The sequence below is a fragment of the Takifugu flavidus genome, chromosome 5 (assembly GCF_003711565.1).
Source record: "Takifugu flavidus isolate HTHZ2018 chromosome 5, ASM371156v2, whole genome shotgun sequence".
Lineage (NCBI taxonomy): Eukaryota > Metazoa > Chordata > Actinopteri > Tetraodontiformes > Tetraodontidae > Takifugu > Takifugu flavidus.
In genome coordinates, this window is record NC_079524.1 from 5833710 (window position 1) to 5848927 (window position 15218).

The following is a 15218-nucleotide window of genomic DNA, read 5'->3' on the forward strand; positions in this document are numbered from 1 at the left end:
AAACCAGCAGCAGGCTGGTCCACAACCCGGTCTGCTCTTCCTCCAGCGTCTCTCCCAGGGTTTACCCCGGAATTTAAAGACTAAGTCACCAGATTAAAGTAAAATTCTGCTTTGATGGTGCTGCAAAGCTTTTCATCCGCCGCAGGATGACGATACGGACACACGCGGAAGGTCTCCTTTATTACTGTTAGTCAGCGAGTATAAATTTTTAATACCTTACTGGTGCTTGTGTTGGGGTGTCTAGTATCCAGCAGGATGAGGCTGCTGTTTCCTCCTCCACACTGATCAGTAGACGGTAGTCATGTTACCCCCTCCCCCAAAATCCCCCCCACCTTGAGACAGAGACATACAGCATCCATCTGTGCCGAGTGTCAGGTTCAACAGGCCCGGGGAATTTACTTACAGGTCACTGGATCAGCTGATCGGCAACTGTCGCTCCTAAGTGACAGTGCGGTTGATTTTACCCCCCCAACATTTTGTAACAGTGAGTTTAGAAGCAATTCATACCAATGTAATGAAATATATAGAATTTTAAAACAATCTGATTTGGACATAAAAAGAGCTGATTTCACATTGGTGGACGTGAAACTGAAGCTCCATATAAAACATTTACAATGTCACTTTTGAAAAACACACTTTTCAGTGCACAAAGTTGCTTTTATAAGTTGTGGGGGACTCTAAGTTGTGTAACGCCAGAACAGAGTTCTTTTGTTTTCTTTGATATTTTCAAGCATTTCCTCAATCATTTCTTCCCACTGTGCAACAATAAGCGCATTACCACAACAGACTGCAAGGTTAGGTAATAAAACTGGATGGTGTCTGCTTTGTCCAAACACAACACACACACTCAGACACACACATTTCCAGCTTTTAGGACACGGTGCACCACATTGGCACAGTATTGTGTTACACCTTTACATTAGTGCTGACTAACTCTTGGTTTCTGGCCTGATTGATAGCGAATGGTTACTCAGAGCCGGTCTGTTTCCACCTCAGTCGTGTTATCTGACAGGCAGAGAGGAGCATGGGAAATCGCGGCAGCGGAACCTAATCCTTGAAAGGAATCGGAGTGCCACTGCTTGGGCTGTTACACATGCAGCAGGAGTTAGCACTCGACGACCTCGTTAGCACCAGAGGTCACCATACTGAGGGGAGCAGGGGGTTCTGGAAGGCAAAGGGATTCCTTTGAACTTCCCACTGTAAATATACGCATCATACCAACACATTAGACACACGTTGACTTTTATTTCATGTCTACAATGTCGGTTTTCACAAACATCTGATTTAGACACATTTACGGATGGAGATGCAAAGCACGAATCAGTCGTGGTCGTGTAGCGTGAGCACAAAGTTGTACGACATCGAACAAAAACAGCGGCCATCTTTGGAGGGACCTGAGAGGGATGACCTGCAACGCCTCTTTGTCATTGGTCAGTTACAGAGGAGGAGCACCAAAGGTTCCACTGCAGAACTGTGCGGGTTCTGCTGCTGATTTAACTATTATTGACAACCAGGATGAATGGAACAGGAACATGAACCTAAAATAATGTAAACACAGTGTAGCTCTGACAGGAGGCACAAAGAGATTATATTTACTATTAACAATTCATTAATGAGGTAACAAATCTGTTTGTACATTCTAGTTTTATGAGTTCACTTATAGAGATACACTCTGGACTTGATCAAATTATGTACCGCTTATATACGCCGACTCATAAGGACATACAGGCCGCCGTCTCAGAATGATGACATCATTTGCAATATTGACCCCCGCCCACAAGCTGTCGGTCGAATATCTGATTATTAGCTGTCGGTATGTAGAAATATTGTATTTTTGTTATCACCTGTGGCGGTTTTGACGTCACATTCAGGAAGCCCTCATGTCGTCTATCGGCGACTTAAAGCACTTAAAACTGTTTGTCTGAATACCTAGTGTTACAGTATATTATATATTGGCTCGAGATTTTGTAGATTTTACATGCTTAACTTGACTATTTTATTACTTTCATATTAAAACACTTTTGAATTTAAGTCCATTGCACAGGCTGAATTACATTCAGTCGTGGGGGGTCCTGCATGCTGTACTTATGCATCACAAAATAGCATGCAGATAATTTTAATGACATTTCATAATTACAATCCTTTTCATCTTTTAGGTTTTAAGTACTGTGAAATCACCACTGGTTTGTGTTTTATATTTTTAGATATCTTAAATAATTTTTGCAAATTATCGCTGAGAACGGCCTAAGCTGGTTAAAAAAAAAGATAATTGAGAAAAAGCCCAACATTACAGCGTGTGAATCTTTGCTTTGGACGTGTTCTGTGGTTGTGGTACTGCGAGAGGACGCAGTGTTGCTGCAGCTCCGTTCATGCGCAGGTGCGTGTGAGTCCAGCTACAACCCACAGGTGAAGCAACACTGTTTCTGGACCGACCTGAGAGAGCAGCGACCCAACAGCTTTAACTTGTCGCAGAAGCGAGAGGACATGGTGTTTTTCCTACAAACGGGACCTGCGTGAGGAGGGAGGTGGCTCAGAAACGGATCCAAGCAGTTTAAAAAGCACTGCAGGTACGCTGCATTCACCTGTCTTCCCCTTGCAGTCCTCGGTGTTGCACTTTCTCAGTGTTTCTGGTTTGGAAATCTTCTCACAGAGGCTGTTTGGCATTACAGCAGATTCCTGCACGCTGACACACCTGACTTCCCGCTGCTGGTGACCGCCGCCACAGCTCACAGAGCACTACAAAATCACACACAGGGAGATAAGTGTTGCCAACACCTCTGAGTAATCTCACCCGCGGGTGACCAACCTCCTCCCAGTCCTCGGCCTGCCACTGGGCGCAGGGCTTCAGGCTGCAGGCCTCCGTGCTGTTTGGCCTCAGGGTGGTGTTGCAGCGATAAGGTGCTGGACAGTACACCAGCCGCTCCCGCATGCCTTCGCCACAACTGCCAGAGCACTGAGGATGACAGCAGGAATCATGAGAGCTGCCTGCTTTTTGCAGCTTAAACCCATAAGTGAGGTGAGTCTCATGCGACTCATGTTTGTGTGCAGTTACAGTGGCCTTTGCTTAAAAGTATTACAAAAAAGAAGTGTTTTAATTTATATAATGCTCCTACTGGACCCCATGGTGATATACTCCAGGTCACACAGGGCTTTTGTGGGCATGTCAGTGAGCTGGCAGGCCTGCTGGACACATTTTGACAGTGAAACGGTCTGAGAGGGCGTTGACTCTGAGAATCGACACACTGGACATCACGTTGTCTCCTTCCTACCACCCCACAGCCGTCGGGACACTGTCAGGGACACGATAAAACTGGCTTAGAAGCACACGAGAAGACGCTCACAAAGGGGGAAAAGAAAGCATCACCCCCCTGGAAACAGAACCAATAATTAATATTAATTAAGATAACAATCACCTTGCTCCAGCTGCCACTTTTCCAGTGGGCGCACGGCTGCAGGTTACACGTGCGCGCAGGTTCGGGCCTCTTAATGTTGGCGCAGTCCTCGTTGTTATGGGAGCTGCACGCCACCGTCCTCCATATCGCTCCAATCCCACATGTTGTCGAACACTGTGGACCGAATGAGGGTGCGCGCTCAAAAAATTGGTTTTTTAACTACCTCGGTGACAAACGGACAGAAACAAATGGACAAATTGCAAAAACGTGTCGCTTTTGGTTCGTTTTATTGATTTAACATTGACTGTTTTGGTAGTTCTCTCTAACACGGTCACCTCCATCCAGGCCGAACAACTACAGCCGTTAATGGAGGCGACAGAATGTGATCAGCTTTCAAGGCGCTTAATTTCATGGCAGTCACGGCATCACAGAGACGAGAGGAACGCAACCTTAAAAGGTTATGGGGTGGCCCTGAAAATGGGCAGCAGTAATTTTAAGTATGTGCTCAAAGGACCTAAACGTGAACAGTCCGCAGGCTGGTGCTTTTGAAGATAACGTGGTCATAAATTTTATGCACCCACCTCACTCCAGTTTCCTGCAACCCAGAAAATGTCCACGCTGACATGCATCGGGTTGGTCTGGTCAGTGGCGGGGCTGCCCGGTGGGATGTCTGGCTCCTGGCTTTGGCTCTTGAGGCGACTGGAAGTGGACTTTTTAGGGTGAGGGGTCGAGCTGTTTTTCTTGTGTGTGACAGCAGGTTTTTTTACTTTAATAATCTTCTTGGTGGAACGTGGTGACCCTGCAGTGGTGAAGGGTCTCCTTGCAGTTGTAGACGGAGGTTGTGTGGCGTGTAAGACGGAGGTGGTGGCGAGGGGAAGCCCGCGTGTCCACTGGCTGTACGGGTCGTTGGGACGGGTGGTGACAGGGTAGTGGTGAGTGGTCTCTGTCCATGTTTTGGCAGTGCTGTGTGAGGAGGTGGAGGTCGTGGGTGGTTTGGACGCGAACATGGTAGTTGAACCTGTCTGTAGAGTGCGCACGATAGATCCAAATGATGTTGGTGGGGTTGATTGAAGAGGAATTCTGAATGGCGCAGACGTGGTAACATCCAGGTCGATAATCCCCTCCTCCTCCGTCATCCTGTCTTCAACAACATAATCATATCCTGGGGTGTACCCGGCCATATTTGGCGTGCTTCCGTCCTCTTCTTCCTCCCTCTCGTCTCTGCTGTCGTCGGCTTTGGACGGGAAACCTTTTACCCCCTTGTCATTTTTCCTTGAATGAATGCCGAACGCGTCGTCTATGTCTGCGATTTCGGACATCGTGGTTTTAGAGACCGGAAAGATCGTGGTATCGGGGTAAGATGCAGCCGTACTTTCTTCGGCTGTGGTCTTCGTCACTGTGACAGAAGTTGTGGGAGTTGCTGATGTTGCGGCACTCCTGGGATCCCAGGTGGATTGAGGGGGTTGCCGAGTGGGCTGGTTCCTGGGCGGGTAGATGCTACGGTATTTAGGAAGCGGTCCCGGCCGTCGCTGAAGCCCTGAGTTCGGGCAGCTTAGTAAAGCGCACAGTGACCTGGATCGGGGCTTAGTCGATGGATCGCAGGTTTTCTTGGGCGCTACGGCACACGTCACTGTACGGGAGCGAACGCCTCCTCCGCACGTGACTGGACACTGCATCCAAGTAGGATAAGAAAAGTAAAACTTGCTGTAAAACAACAACACAGAAAAGTGAGGAGAAAATACCTGTCCCCAGACACCAACAGCCCAGTCCTGCCCACAGGCAACATCTCTGTTGCACGGCACTAAGGGTTTGGGTTTGAGGAGATGTTTGCACTCCACCGGGTGGAGGACCCGTTCCTCCCCTGACACGGTGCGGACGCACAGCACAGTTCGCTTCCGGGTCCCATCAGATCCACAGGTGGCCGAACACTGCTGCCAACCACCGACCCACCACCTGAGGAGGAGAGTATGAGAAGAGATGACAGGAACTGCTGTGTTGAAACCCCGAGGGCCATGGTAGCAGGAGACTATTCCCAAAACATTTTTATGGGTTCAAACCTTGCAGGACAGTCCATAGTCTTGCATTTCCGGTGTCTGTCGTCTGGACGGCTCTCCGGGTCACACATAGACTCATCCACAACGCCCACGTCCATCTCAAAACATCGTACCGGCTGCAGCTGCTCTCCTGAATGAGTTCAGAGCATCCACAATGTGACTAAGCAGTCACTGTAACATGGACATTTAATGTTTCTAGTTAACTGCAGCACCAACCTAATCCACAGGAGGTGCTGCAGTCGGTCCATGCCCCATGTCTCCACCTGTAAATGGGCTGCATGACCTCATTTCCTGTCACTTTGGTCTTCCTGACGCTGAATTCATACTTTAGACCAGGGTTTGTCTCCTGAAACAGCAACTGGAAAACCACGCAGGGCAATAAAGAATGTTGAAAAGAAAACAATAGAATAGAAGTAAGGAAAGACACCTACCTGCAGCATGACTGGCTGTTTGATGGGTCCTGGAGCTGTCAGGTTCTCCATGTTCCCGCTGCGCTCATAGTAGAACGTCGTCCCGCCAGCCACATATTCTCCATTCCACTGGATGATGTAGTTGCCATTGAGGAAATACTCCTCTGACGACTCGCTCTTCAGAGCCAGGAAGTTACCTGCCTCCTCCACTTCCTTCACCACGATGTCCCGCGCTCCAACAGGTATCACGCCCACGTCGGTGTACCCTGAGAGAGGGGAGGGAGGGGGGAGAGGGGGGAGTCAGAGTCACGGAGAGGGAACGGATGGCCCACCATGGCTGCTGCCACATGCCATCTAAAGTTTCTCTCTGATCTTTATTAGTGGGTGGGTTGAATCTGTGGGGCTAGTTGGTGTGTGTGTGTGTGTGTGGTGTGTGTGTGTGTGTGTGTGTGTGTGTGTGTGTGTGTGAGCGTGGGGGGGCTATGCCCTGACTGTTTTTTATTGTGTTTGGATGAAGGGTTGGCTGGGGGAGGACAAAAGTGGTTATGAGTAGGTCTGTAGAGTTTAATGATGTTTGTGGGGAGGTGAGTGTGTGTTTGTATAAAGGGTGGGGGTGTGTGGGGGGGTTGCCCTCCATTTATGCCTTTTGAAGTCTGTCACATCTGGGCTGTTATCTGGAGAGGATGATGTGTGGGGCAGAGACGCGCACAGTGAAGGAAAGGGGGGGTTCTAGAGATTGGCTCTCTAATAATTTTGTATCTTTATATGAATGAGCACATACACACATTACACCAGCAAAGAACATCAGAGCAAACAGCTGCAGAGTGGACAAGAAGGCTGCCGTGACAAGAAAGAATCAGAATGATGTAACGCTAATGGACCGTCACTAAATGACTTTATTAGCAGACATAAAAGTTGAATTCTGGGTTTTTTTCCCCCACGTTTGGAGGGGCATCAAGGCTTTGCCTCATTAACCGGTTGTCTGTTTCCTCCGTCTTTTCGTGCATTTTTTGTGAAATACCACTACCATTGAGTCTATCCCAGCTGCCCTCTCAGTCCTGGACTCACCCAAGCCTTCTTCTTCATCAAATGACTTGTAGACCATCTCACAGCTTTTGCCGTCACCCAAACACACACCGCAACTGTCCTCCACTGCATTTGAGTCAATGCCATAGTCACAGCCAACATCCTAAAGACAAAATACACAGAGACATTATAGAACCACAGGAATTTTCTTTTTGTTCTTGTTAATATAGTTACACTTGATATCCTACTCTGCCATAACACGCCGCCCCTCCCTCTCTTTTTTGTCTCTTACCCAGCCACACTACCTTGCACACTCCATTAACACAGATGCTCCTCGAATTGTTGTTTACGAAACAAGGCGTTCCATCTGACACAGCGTCCAGCATCTTCTCAGAAAAATACTCAGTGGACGGTCGACAGTGCAACTCGCAAGGGTGTACTGCAGAGTCAACATTGGTAGAGAAAAGAGGAGTTTACTTTTGGTGAAAATTCAAAAGCATTTCTATTGCATAATTTTGATTTTTGAGAATAAAATTAACAGGAAAAACTAACTAACTAGCATAATAATGGAGATTAACGTTAACATTATACGATCCTTTCAAGGTAACAGAGATTTATACAGATTTCCAGGGTGGCTATCGCCCTCTGTTGGTCATTGTGTGTAACTGCACCCATAGATTTTATTTTAGAATACTTGCGTGGATTTGATACAGGAATCCACTGGTACAGTTCATTGTTATAAGGCACAGTGTCGAACTCGCTGCACTGCATCTCTCGAAACGTTGGCTTATTCTTCTGACAGGGTTTTGTGTTGCACGTCCTGTAACGCTTCCGTTCCCCAGTGCAGTACTTGCCTCCAAACTCCGGTCTGTGAGAATCAAGAACAAAGAGCTTTCAGTGAGTACGGGAGAAGACACAGTTCCAATTTTCTTTGTGATGTGGTGCCAGTTAAGCGACTCACTTGGGGTTGTTACATTCTCGCTCTGCTGACTGTACTCCAGTTCCACAGGTCCTGGAGCAGTGGGACCAGGTGGTCCACTGTCCCCAGCCTCCATTCACTGTCTCTGGGAGTTTACCCACAATCACGCATTCCCCTGAGATACACCACTGAGGAAGAAAGCCAATTATGTTTTGCAATGTCTAAAATCATTATTGTTCCTTTTTCAGTACAGATCTTGATGATGGAGTGGCTCGCCTGACAGGATATAGTTTTATTTTAATGCTTCCCTCCCCTACATTCCTGTTTAAGCCAAGTGTGTGTTTCTTGTGCACCCATATATTTACGTAACCTCCAGACCAGTTTTTTTTAATGGTTACTGTTGCAAAGTTGCACAGCTGCCTCATCATACCTGTGAGCTAAAGTCACATCCAAAAGCATGTTTTATTTACATGGGTAATACCCTGTTAACTCCAATTAACACCCACATCATAATTAATGGCCCCCATTTGATGCACTGACAAATCCATAAATGCATTTCACCCTTTTGAATTTAATTTGAATGAAGTGCTGATAAACTGTGACTCGGCTAAAGTCATGGTGCTTTAGTGAGGAGTATGTAAAGTTGCCACCCACAGGTTAATGAAATCCAAAACTAACAAGACAAAACAAAAATCAGCACCCACCTTCTCCGGTCCACAGCGGGTGCCATCTATCGGCGAGTCCAGTTTGGAGCGACAGGAGCCGTTTACCGAACACCAAAGGATTTGGCAAACATTCTGAAGCAATGTTCAAACACGTTCACATAAAGTCTACTTTCGTCCGACCTTCAAGAGGAAACATTACTCACATCAACCTCGTTACAGAACGTGGCATTGGGGCCATACTGGAGCTGGCACTGGTGGTGTGTGGTGTAGCGCACTCCCAGGCGAGCCAGGGGTGTGGTGAGGTCCCTCTTGGAAGGACGATCATCCAGACAGAAACCCCAACCGCGACTTGGAAACACAGACGTGACTTTATTCACATTTATGTTATATATGTGCAGTTCGATGACGGTAAAAGATCAGGAATTGAGCTCAGTGCTGCTTAAAGGCAACTCTTCATAAACATGAATCTCTAGAAGCTTTAGAGGAACTAGAATCCTCCTGGACATTTTTCATACTAAAATAATGTGCTGAAGCAAACAGGGTGTGACTAGCCACCCTCTTATTTTCCTTAAGGCTTCTCCTTTGTGATTGTGGATCTTTTGCCTTCAGAATGTGCATGTTTAGCATATTCAGACTTCTTTGTTGCCATTCCAAAAACTCTGAACTCCACAGTAATTGCATTTGGTTTTTAATTTTCCTTCCGCCGCTCAAATCCGCAACCTTTACACATGTTTTATGAAAATCCAGTCTTACTCCAGGAAACGAGTGATGTACTCCTTGGAGCAGGAAGACCACGTGAGGGGGGAGCTGTCGTACATGAGCTGCCTGGACATGATGAACGGGTGCCTCCCCTCCAGCTCGCAGTCGTTGCCCTGCCCGTCGTGATGAATCCCAAAGCTGTGGTCACACCACAGCTTATTACAACTTCACAAACAAATGTTTTACAAACATACACTGCTGAGCAAATCTGTCTGCGAGACACCCCGATGGATTTTTCTCACCCTTTAAAAGCCATTTAATAATTGGATCCGATGTTTTCGTTATCTAGCGGGCATCATATTGCATCAATCACACACGCTGGTGCATGCACGCGCTCACAGACCTGTGGCCCATCTCATGAGCAACGGTGAACGCGACAGGCAGGCCCGAATCCTCATTGATGTTGCAGCTGCGGTGAGGTTGACACATCCCGGACAGATGGGACAGACCCAGAGTCTCGCAGGGCTGGTTCATCCCAGCACAGATGTCTTTCCTGGGGAATCACAGTCGCGTTAGGTATCCACATCGTATCCGTGTCCTATCACACGTTGGAAGGGCAGATGTGGGCGTGCCACTGGCCTGGTAATCAAAACAGCCACGTCGTGGTGAGCTGGGTGCGTGTCGCTCTGGGGGTTGAGGTTTTTTTGCCAAGCGCAGAAACTGGACAGAGTCGTGTCTGCATGGTGAACGATCTTCAACCCTTTCTGCAACACAGAGCCGAATTAGGAGTTCAGTATCATGCAGCTTTCTGTCATGGGAATTTTGTCAGCCGTCGTCTCCCAGGTTGTTGAGATCATTCATAAACCACTTTAGCAGCCTTTTGAGTTTGTTCCTGCAAACATCATCTTCCTATTAAGGTTCGTCTCAGGTAATCAGAGGCTGGAACTGCAGCCAAGGGCAGCTGAATCTCCATGTTTCCTTTTGAACCCAGTCGCTTCTTATTTCAGGTTAGTGTTACCTCTTCACCGTGCAGTAAAATGAGTCGAACTAAGATGACATGGATAGCATTCCCGATGCTGGCGTCATGGAAGATTCCAGCCACCTGTCCAAACACAATTCCCTGTTAGTGCTTTAAGACACCTAAGAGCGGGCGGAAAGTCCCTCAGTCCTCACCATGTTCATGATGGTGAAGATGTAGGACTCCACATTATCGCTGCCGTGGTATTCGATGAGCTTGGAGTCGGCCACCACCATGGACTCCACCCATCGCTCTTTGCTGACGGAGCGCTGAGAGCGCGGCCGAGCCTGGCCTCCGTCCCTCTGCTGCTCCCTCTCCCAGTCCTCCCTCTCCCTCTCCACATGTACAGAGTCAATGGGAGCATCTACAGGATGGATTATTGGAGACATTATCAGCAGTTTGTCCTCACTTGACACCTAAAAATACTCGTATGAGCACGCTTAGCCAAACATCTGCAGCGTCACACACATTCACACACACATACCTTGAACTCCACAAGGGCCGGGAGTTGCTCCGGGATCGACATTCCGCTTTTTTCTGTGAGTTTCTGTGACCCTTGGATAGACAACATGTGGCTCTGGAGCATCCGTAGCATCATGAGGGGAACTCTGGATAGGTTCAATAAAATACTGTCCCTCCGGCAGGGAGAAGAAGCCCCTCTGAGGGAAACGAAAATGAGAGAAACGAAGCAGATTTCATCACTTTCTAATCGCTCTACTCATCTTTAGCTTGGATGTGAATGAATATGCTGTGAGCAGAGCAACAAATCATAGAAAACTGTAAATCCAATGCTTTAAAGTTTGACTGTGGAAAAGGTCACGCGTTAATTCAACCATTATTGGGCCGACAGATCTGAAAATGACGCTTTCTGCTTCCCTGGAGCACATTCTCTGTCTGCAGACTTTTTTAAAACCTAAGAATGCCATGCGTGTTCTTACTGGTGCGGACTATTAACCTGCTGATTGGTGGAGTCTGCTGACGTACACAGATAGATAAGTACATAGAAACACACCCCAACATACAAACAGGCATGAAAACATACGTGAACAAACACGAATCACTCCAAAAAATGAAGGCGGCTTCTGTCATCTTTTCCTTTTGCTGTAAGCACATTTCTGTGTTCCACATCTGTGTGTATTTGTGTGTGCATGTGTGTACAAGCAAGCCCAGACTTTTCTGGGATGAACTCCTCCCTCTCCCCTTAAAACAACTTGCAGGCAACAGAATGAGGGTGATTCAGATTTCTTTCTTCAGCCGGACAAATGAAGTTTTCTTTTGCCTGCTGGAGAACGAGCTGACGCTCTATACGTCCATAAGATCGGTCTGAAGAGTTGGTTCTTGAGGAGGAGCCAAAGGCAGATGTCAAGCATTCAGGCCAGTTGTGGCTCCTCTTCCCCGCCGTTCGCCGCAGCGCCACGCTGCTCGCTTTTCTGGGTCACTCCATCAAGTTTTACGTGTTTTTTCGGGACACGTGTTTCAGTCGAGCTCTGACTGAGTGTATCGCATTTCTCCTCATGGGGAGTTCAGATGGTGCAAAGATGCAGGGGAGAGCTCCCTTTGGAAAGACTACATCATGTTACACCACCTGTTATACTGAACATTATAAAATAAGACAATTACAGACTGGGACTGAGACGCTCTGGCTTGTTCTTCCATGTGAAACCAACAGTTTAGCGTGCAAAAGAACCCCCTCGGACCAGATTTCCCAGAGCGTGGCCCACAGCCAGGGGTCACTGAGCTAAGGTGGACTCATCTACAAAACATGCATGTTGATATGGCTTCAGCCAGTTAAGGAAGTGCTGCAGGCTGCTGCAGGATTGACAGTTTACCAGATTATGTGAGACATAACACAACTTTCTGCAGTACATACTGAAGATTAATGTGATTCCTTTGGCTTTTTTCAACATCCCGCGCAGGATTTCCAAGGAGATTTGCTTGTACAACAACCAACTGAGATTATCCTGCCAAATTTGTGACCTAAATCCTTAATTCCCTTCCACCTGAAGCAGCCTCGGGGAGGGGTTCACTTTCCTCTTGTCTACCTCTGCCACCTCCTCTCTGTTGATTGCCTGCCCTGACCTGGAGGAAGTGTGTTTGGGTGTGAGGTGCCGGAGCCATAGGAGGTTACCAAAACACAGGTCTATGTTCTTAATACATCAGCCATGTGGAACTGCTTTATTTCCGTTCCCTGCTTCTGTGCAACAGAGCCTGGAAAAAAAGGTCTCTGCTGTTATGCTCTCTGTGGCGTCAGCAGTGATTAGTGGGACATGCGGTCTGGTGGGGGCATGCTGTGGGAGTCGCTGCCTTAATGGGTTATCACAAGTCTCGAAGAAGCAAACATGCATCACTCAGTTGTTGCTGACAATCAGAGCTTAGAGGTAATTCTGCCTGTGAGATGTTTTCTTCTTTAGAGGTCGCGCACCTTTCCATTCTTCATCTGCTCGGTGCAAAGAAACGTGCATATAAGTGAGGAAAAACTGCTATAATGGGTCTGAACTTGCACGCTCTTGCTCTTTTTTTCTCGCCTCAAGGAGCTTTGGGGAAAGTGAGAACGTTTTAACCCTAATGAAACGAGTTTTCTTTTCCACAAGAAAAAGAGAGAAACCAAACTTGTGCTCCCTGTGAGTTTGATGTGTCCAGAAAGCTGAAGTTCTGCAGTAAAATCAGTTTCACAGCCACATGTGAGGTTCAGCATTGGGGGACAATGAGCTGTAAATGTACATCAGGCTCTACTTCCGTGCACGTTCAAACTGAGAAATGAACGTGTTCTCTCTGTTTTATGAAAAAAAAAAAGTCCTGCCTGCTATTTCAGGATTTGCATGGTTGTTCCCAGAATAAATTCCTCCACCTATAACCCTCAAATTGTTTCCACAGTGGCCATAATTCTCCTCCTCTTTGTAATCTTTAGCAGCCGATGCTTGAATAAAACTGGATTACAGATTTGAGTTATGAAGATGCTGCTCGTTTCTGTTTGTCTGCTGAGGGGGAGTGACCTGCAGGCGGCATGGCAGGCTTTTCCTAGCTGAGTGGTCTCTCTGTGGAGTTAGACCCCCTTAAACCCTCCTCACATGTGGTAGAGGGATTCACAGGCTCCAAAGCCTGCAAAAAAAAAAAAAACAAGCGGGGGTGGGAGGCAAGACCCTGCAGGTGGGGCATGCCTGCGGGGGCACAATCAAACGCCGAAGCATTCTTCGGGAGTAAGACTGACACATCCCATCATTTCAGAGCTGAGATGTAGCGGGCTCTTTCAAAACACCGGTGAGAAAAAGAAAGACCGAATAATGATAGAAATAAAGCTGTACCTATCACGAATGTGCACTTAAAACGCTCTAACCAAAGATGCTGGATGCTGAGGGGCACAGGCAGAGATACGAGCATGAATGGACGAAAAGGAAAAACCTCAGAAGACATCCGTCATTCTTAAAATGAACACACACACACTCAGATAAGCCGCACTGGACCTAAAATACTAGTTTTCATCAGCGGTGTATTAAAACAAATTCCTCCTGTCAAAGGAAATCCACTCTCATAAATATGACCCCCACTCCTGCACGGGAGAGAGGATTCCAGGTGATGAATGAAAGGGAAGGAAACCCAGTTTCTGCTTTTTTAAGGTGTACGATTCCTGTCCTCTTACCAGCCCTCGACAAGTGCTGACCGCAGCGGTCCCTCGCCCATCTGAGCTTTCCACTGTGCCGAGGAGATGGCAGGAATTCCCTTCAGAGAGTGGGTGCTCGGTCCGGTTGGAGCCGCCGTTTCTCCTCTCGAGGACGTAGCCACTTGAAACCAGGTGATGGTTTACTGTCAGATTGAACGTTAAAGAGCGACCCTTGTAGTTGACCTTGTAGTAAACCAGTTCCTCCAAACCAGAGGGCTGCAGATCACGCCTGAAACGCCCACCCTTGAAGCGGTGAGACACAGAGTGGGAGATGAAGCTTCCATCAGCGGTGGTTTTCACTGGGTGGACAATGGACAGGTCTGACCCTGGCTGGAAGTGACCTGCAGGATGGAACCGCAAACTACGGATGTGATGCAGGCACGTTGATCCAGATGAGTGCAGAAACAAACCAACCATGCAGAGAGCAGCGTGGCTGCTGGTGTAACTTCTCAAAAACACTGACCTTTCTCTGCAAACAGGGAGATGAGGCGGCCTGGAGCAGACAGCTCTTCGTGGCCGGCCGCCAGAAGAAAAACAAAGTGGAGCAGGAGGAACAGCGGATACTGCTGCGAACATGGCATATTTCAGTTTGGCAGACTCGCAGCAAAGCGGAAGAGTTGCGGGCAGCGGGGCTCGATCCGGCGCCGCACGGTGTCATCGCATGTCTAACCTGCAGAGAGCTGCCCTCACCAGGGGAAACGCGGAGCCAGGAGGACCCGGAGACGCATAGTCACGGTTTATAAGAGCGAGAAAACTGCAGCTCTGTAAAGGAAAGAGGGGAGGAGAGTTTTTTCAGCCGGTGTCTACTTTCCCTGCGAGGAGGAGCGGAGCCGGATGGCGATTGCTTTGAAGAAAGCAGAAGTCCTGTGTCGAGACTTGCTTTCAGGTCGCAATAAGGGCTAATTGCCTGGATCGTTTAACATAAATAGTGCTAAAATAATTGCACATTTTTGTGCAGTGTATTAACCGATGAATATAAGAAGTTTTCTGAGACATACACGGGCTTCCGGTCTGGCAACGTGAATGAGATTACCGGAATATTTAACCGACTATATCAGCTTGATTAGACTAAACAGACCCAGTCAGCAGTGTGAACAGACTCACGACCCTTAAACACACACAAATGTCTGAACTCATGCAAAGGTCCATTGAGTGAACTCTCCTCACATCCCCTTTCACCTACATAATACTCATACACAATAGGTTCAGATTTGTGAAAGACATTCTATTCTTTTCCATCTGGGCAGGCAGCAGTGACTGCAGTTTAACAAAAAGTCTGCGATCAAAGAGTTAAAAACCCTGCAGCACTTCAGGGGTACGTGTCACGACCCCCACAGAGGAACGCCAGACAGCCTCAAGAAGAACACTCCTTCCTTG

The 15218-nt window shown here is 47.6% G+C and overlaps 1 protein-coding gene across 1 annotated transcript; it reads right to left on the bottom strand.

Annotated features, from left to right (window-relative positions):
* Positions 1 to 1225: 1225 nt before the first annotated feature.
* Positions 1226 to 14650, bottom strand: adamts12 (ADAM metallopeptidase with thrombospondin type 1 motif, 12). Its single transcript, XM_057033656.1, has 24 exons — positions 14305 to 14650; positions 13821 to 14182; positions 10668 to 10842; positions 10339 to 10547; positions 10184 to 10267; positions 9805 to 9929; positions 9569 to 9718; positions 9220 to 9363; positions 8670 to 8814; positions 8506 to 8598; positions 7844 to 7989; positions 7581 to 7750; positions 7188 to 7321; positions 6925 to 7045; positions 5878 to 6122; positions 5663 to 5804; positions 5450 to 5576; positions 5135 to 5345; positions 3974 to 5062; positions 3414 to 3566; positions 3114 to 3290; positions 2807 to 2953; positions 2583 to 2736; positions 1226 to 2509 (listed from the first exon to the last, which is right to left on the bottom strand). The coding sequence occupies exons 1-24, from the start codon at positions 14420 to 14422 to the stop codon at positions 2394 to 2396; spliced, it is 4737 nt and encodes a 1578-aa protein (XP_056889636.1). The 5' UTR covers positions 14423 to 14650; the 3' UTR covers positions 1226 to 2393.
* Between the last annotated feature and the right edge of the window lie 568 nt (positions 14651 to 15218).

Coding starts and splice junctions, on each gene's coding strand:
- adamts12 (XM_057033656.1), bottom strand. CDS start 14,422: ATGCCATGTTCGCAGCAGTATCCGCTGTTCCTCCTGCTCCACTTTGTT. Junction 9,364..9,568: donor GCTCATGAGATGGGCCACAG/GTCTGTGAGCGC, acceptor GTGTGACCACAG/CTTTGGGATTCATCACGACG. Junction 2,954..3,113: donor GTATATCACCATGGGGTCCA/GTAGGAGCATTA, acceptor TGTCATCCTCAG/TGCTCTGGCAGTTGTGGCGA.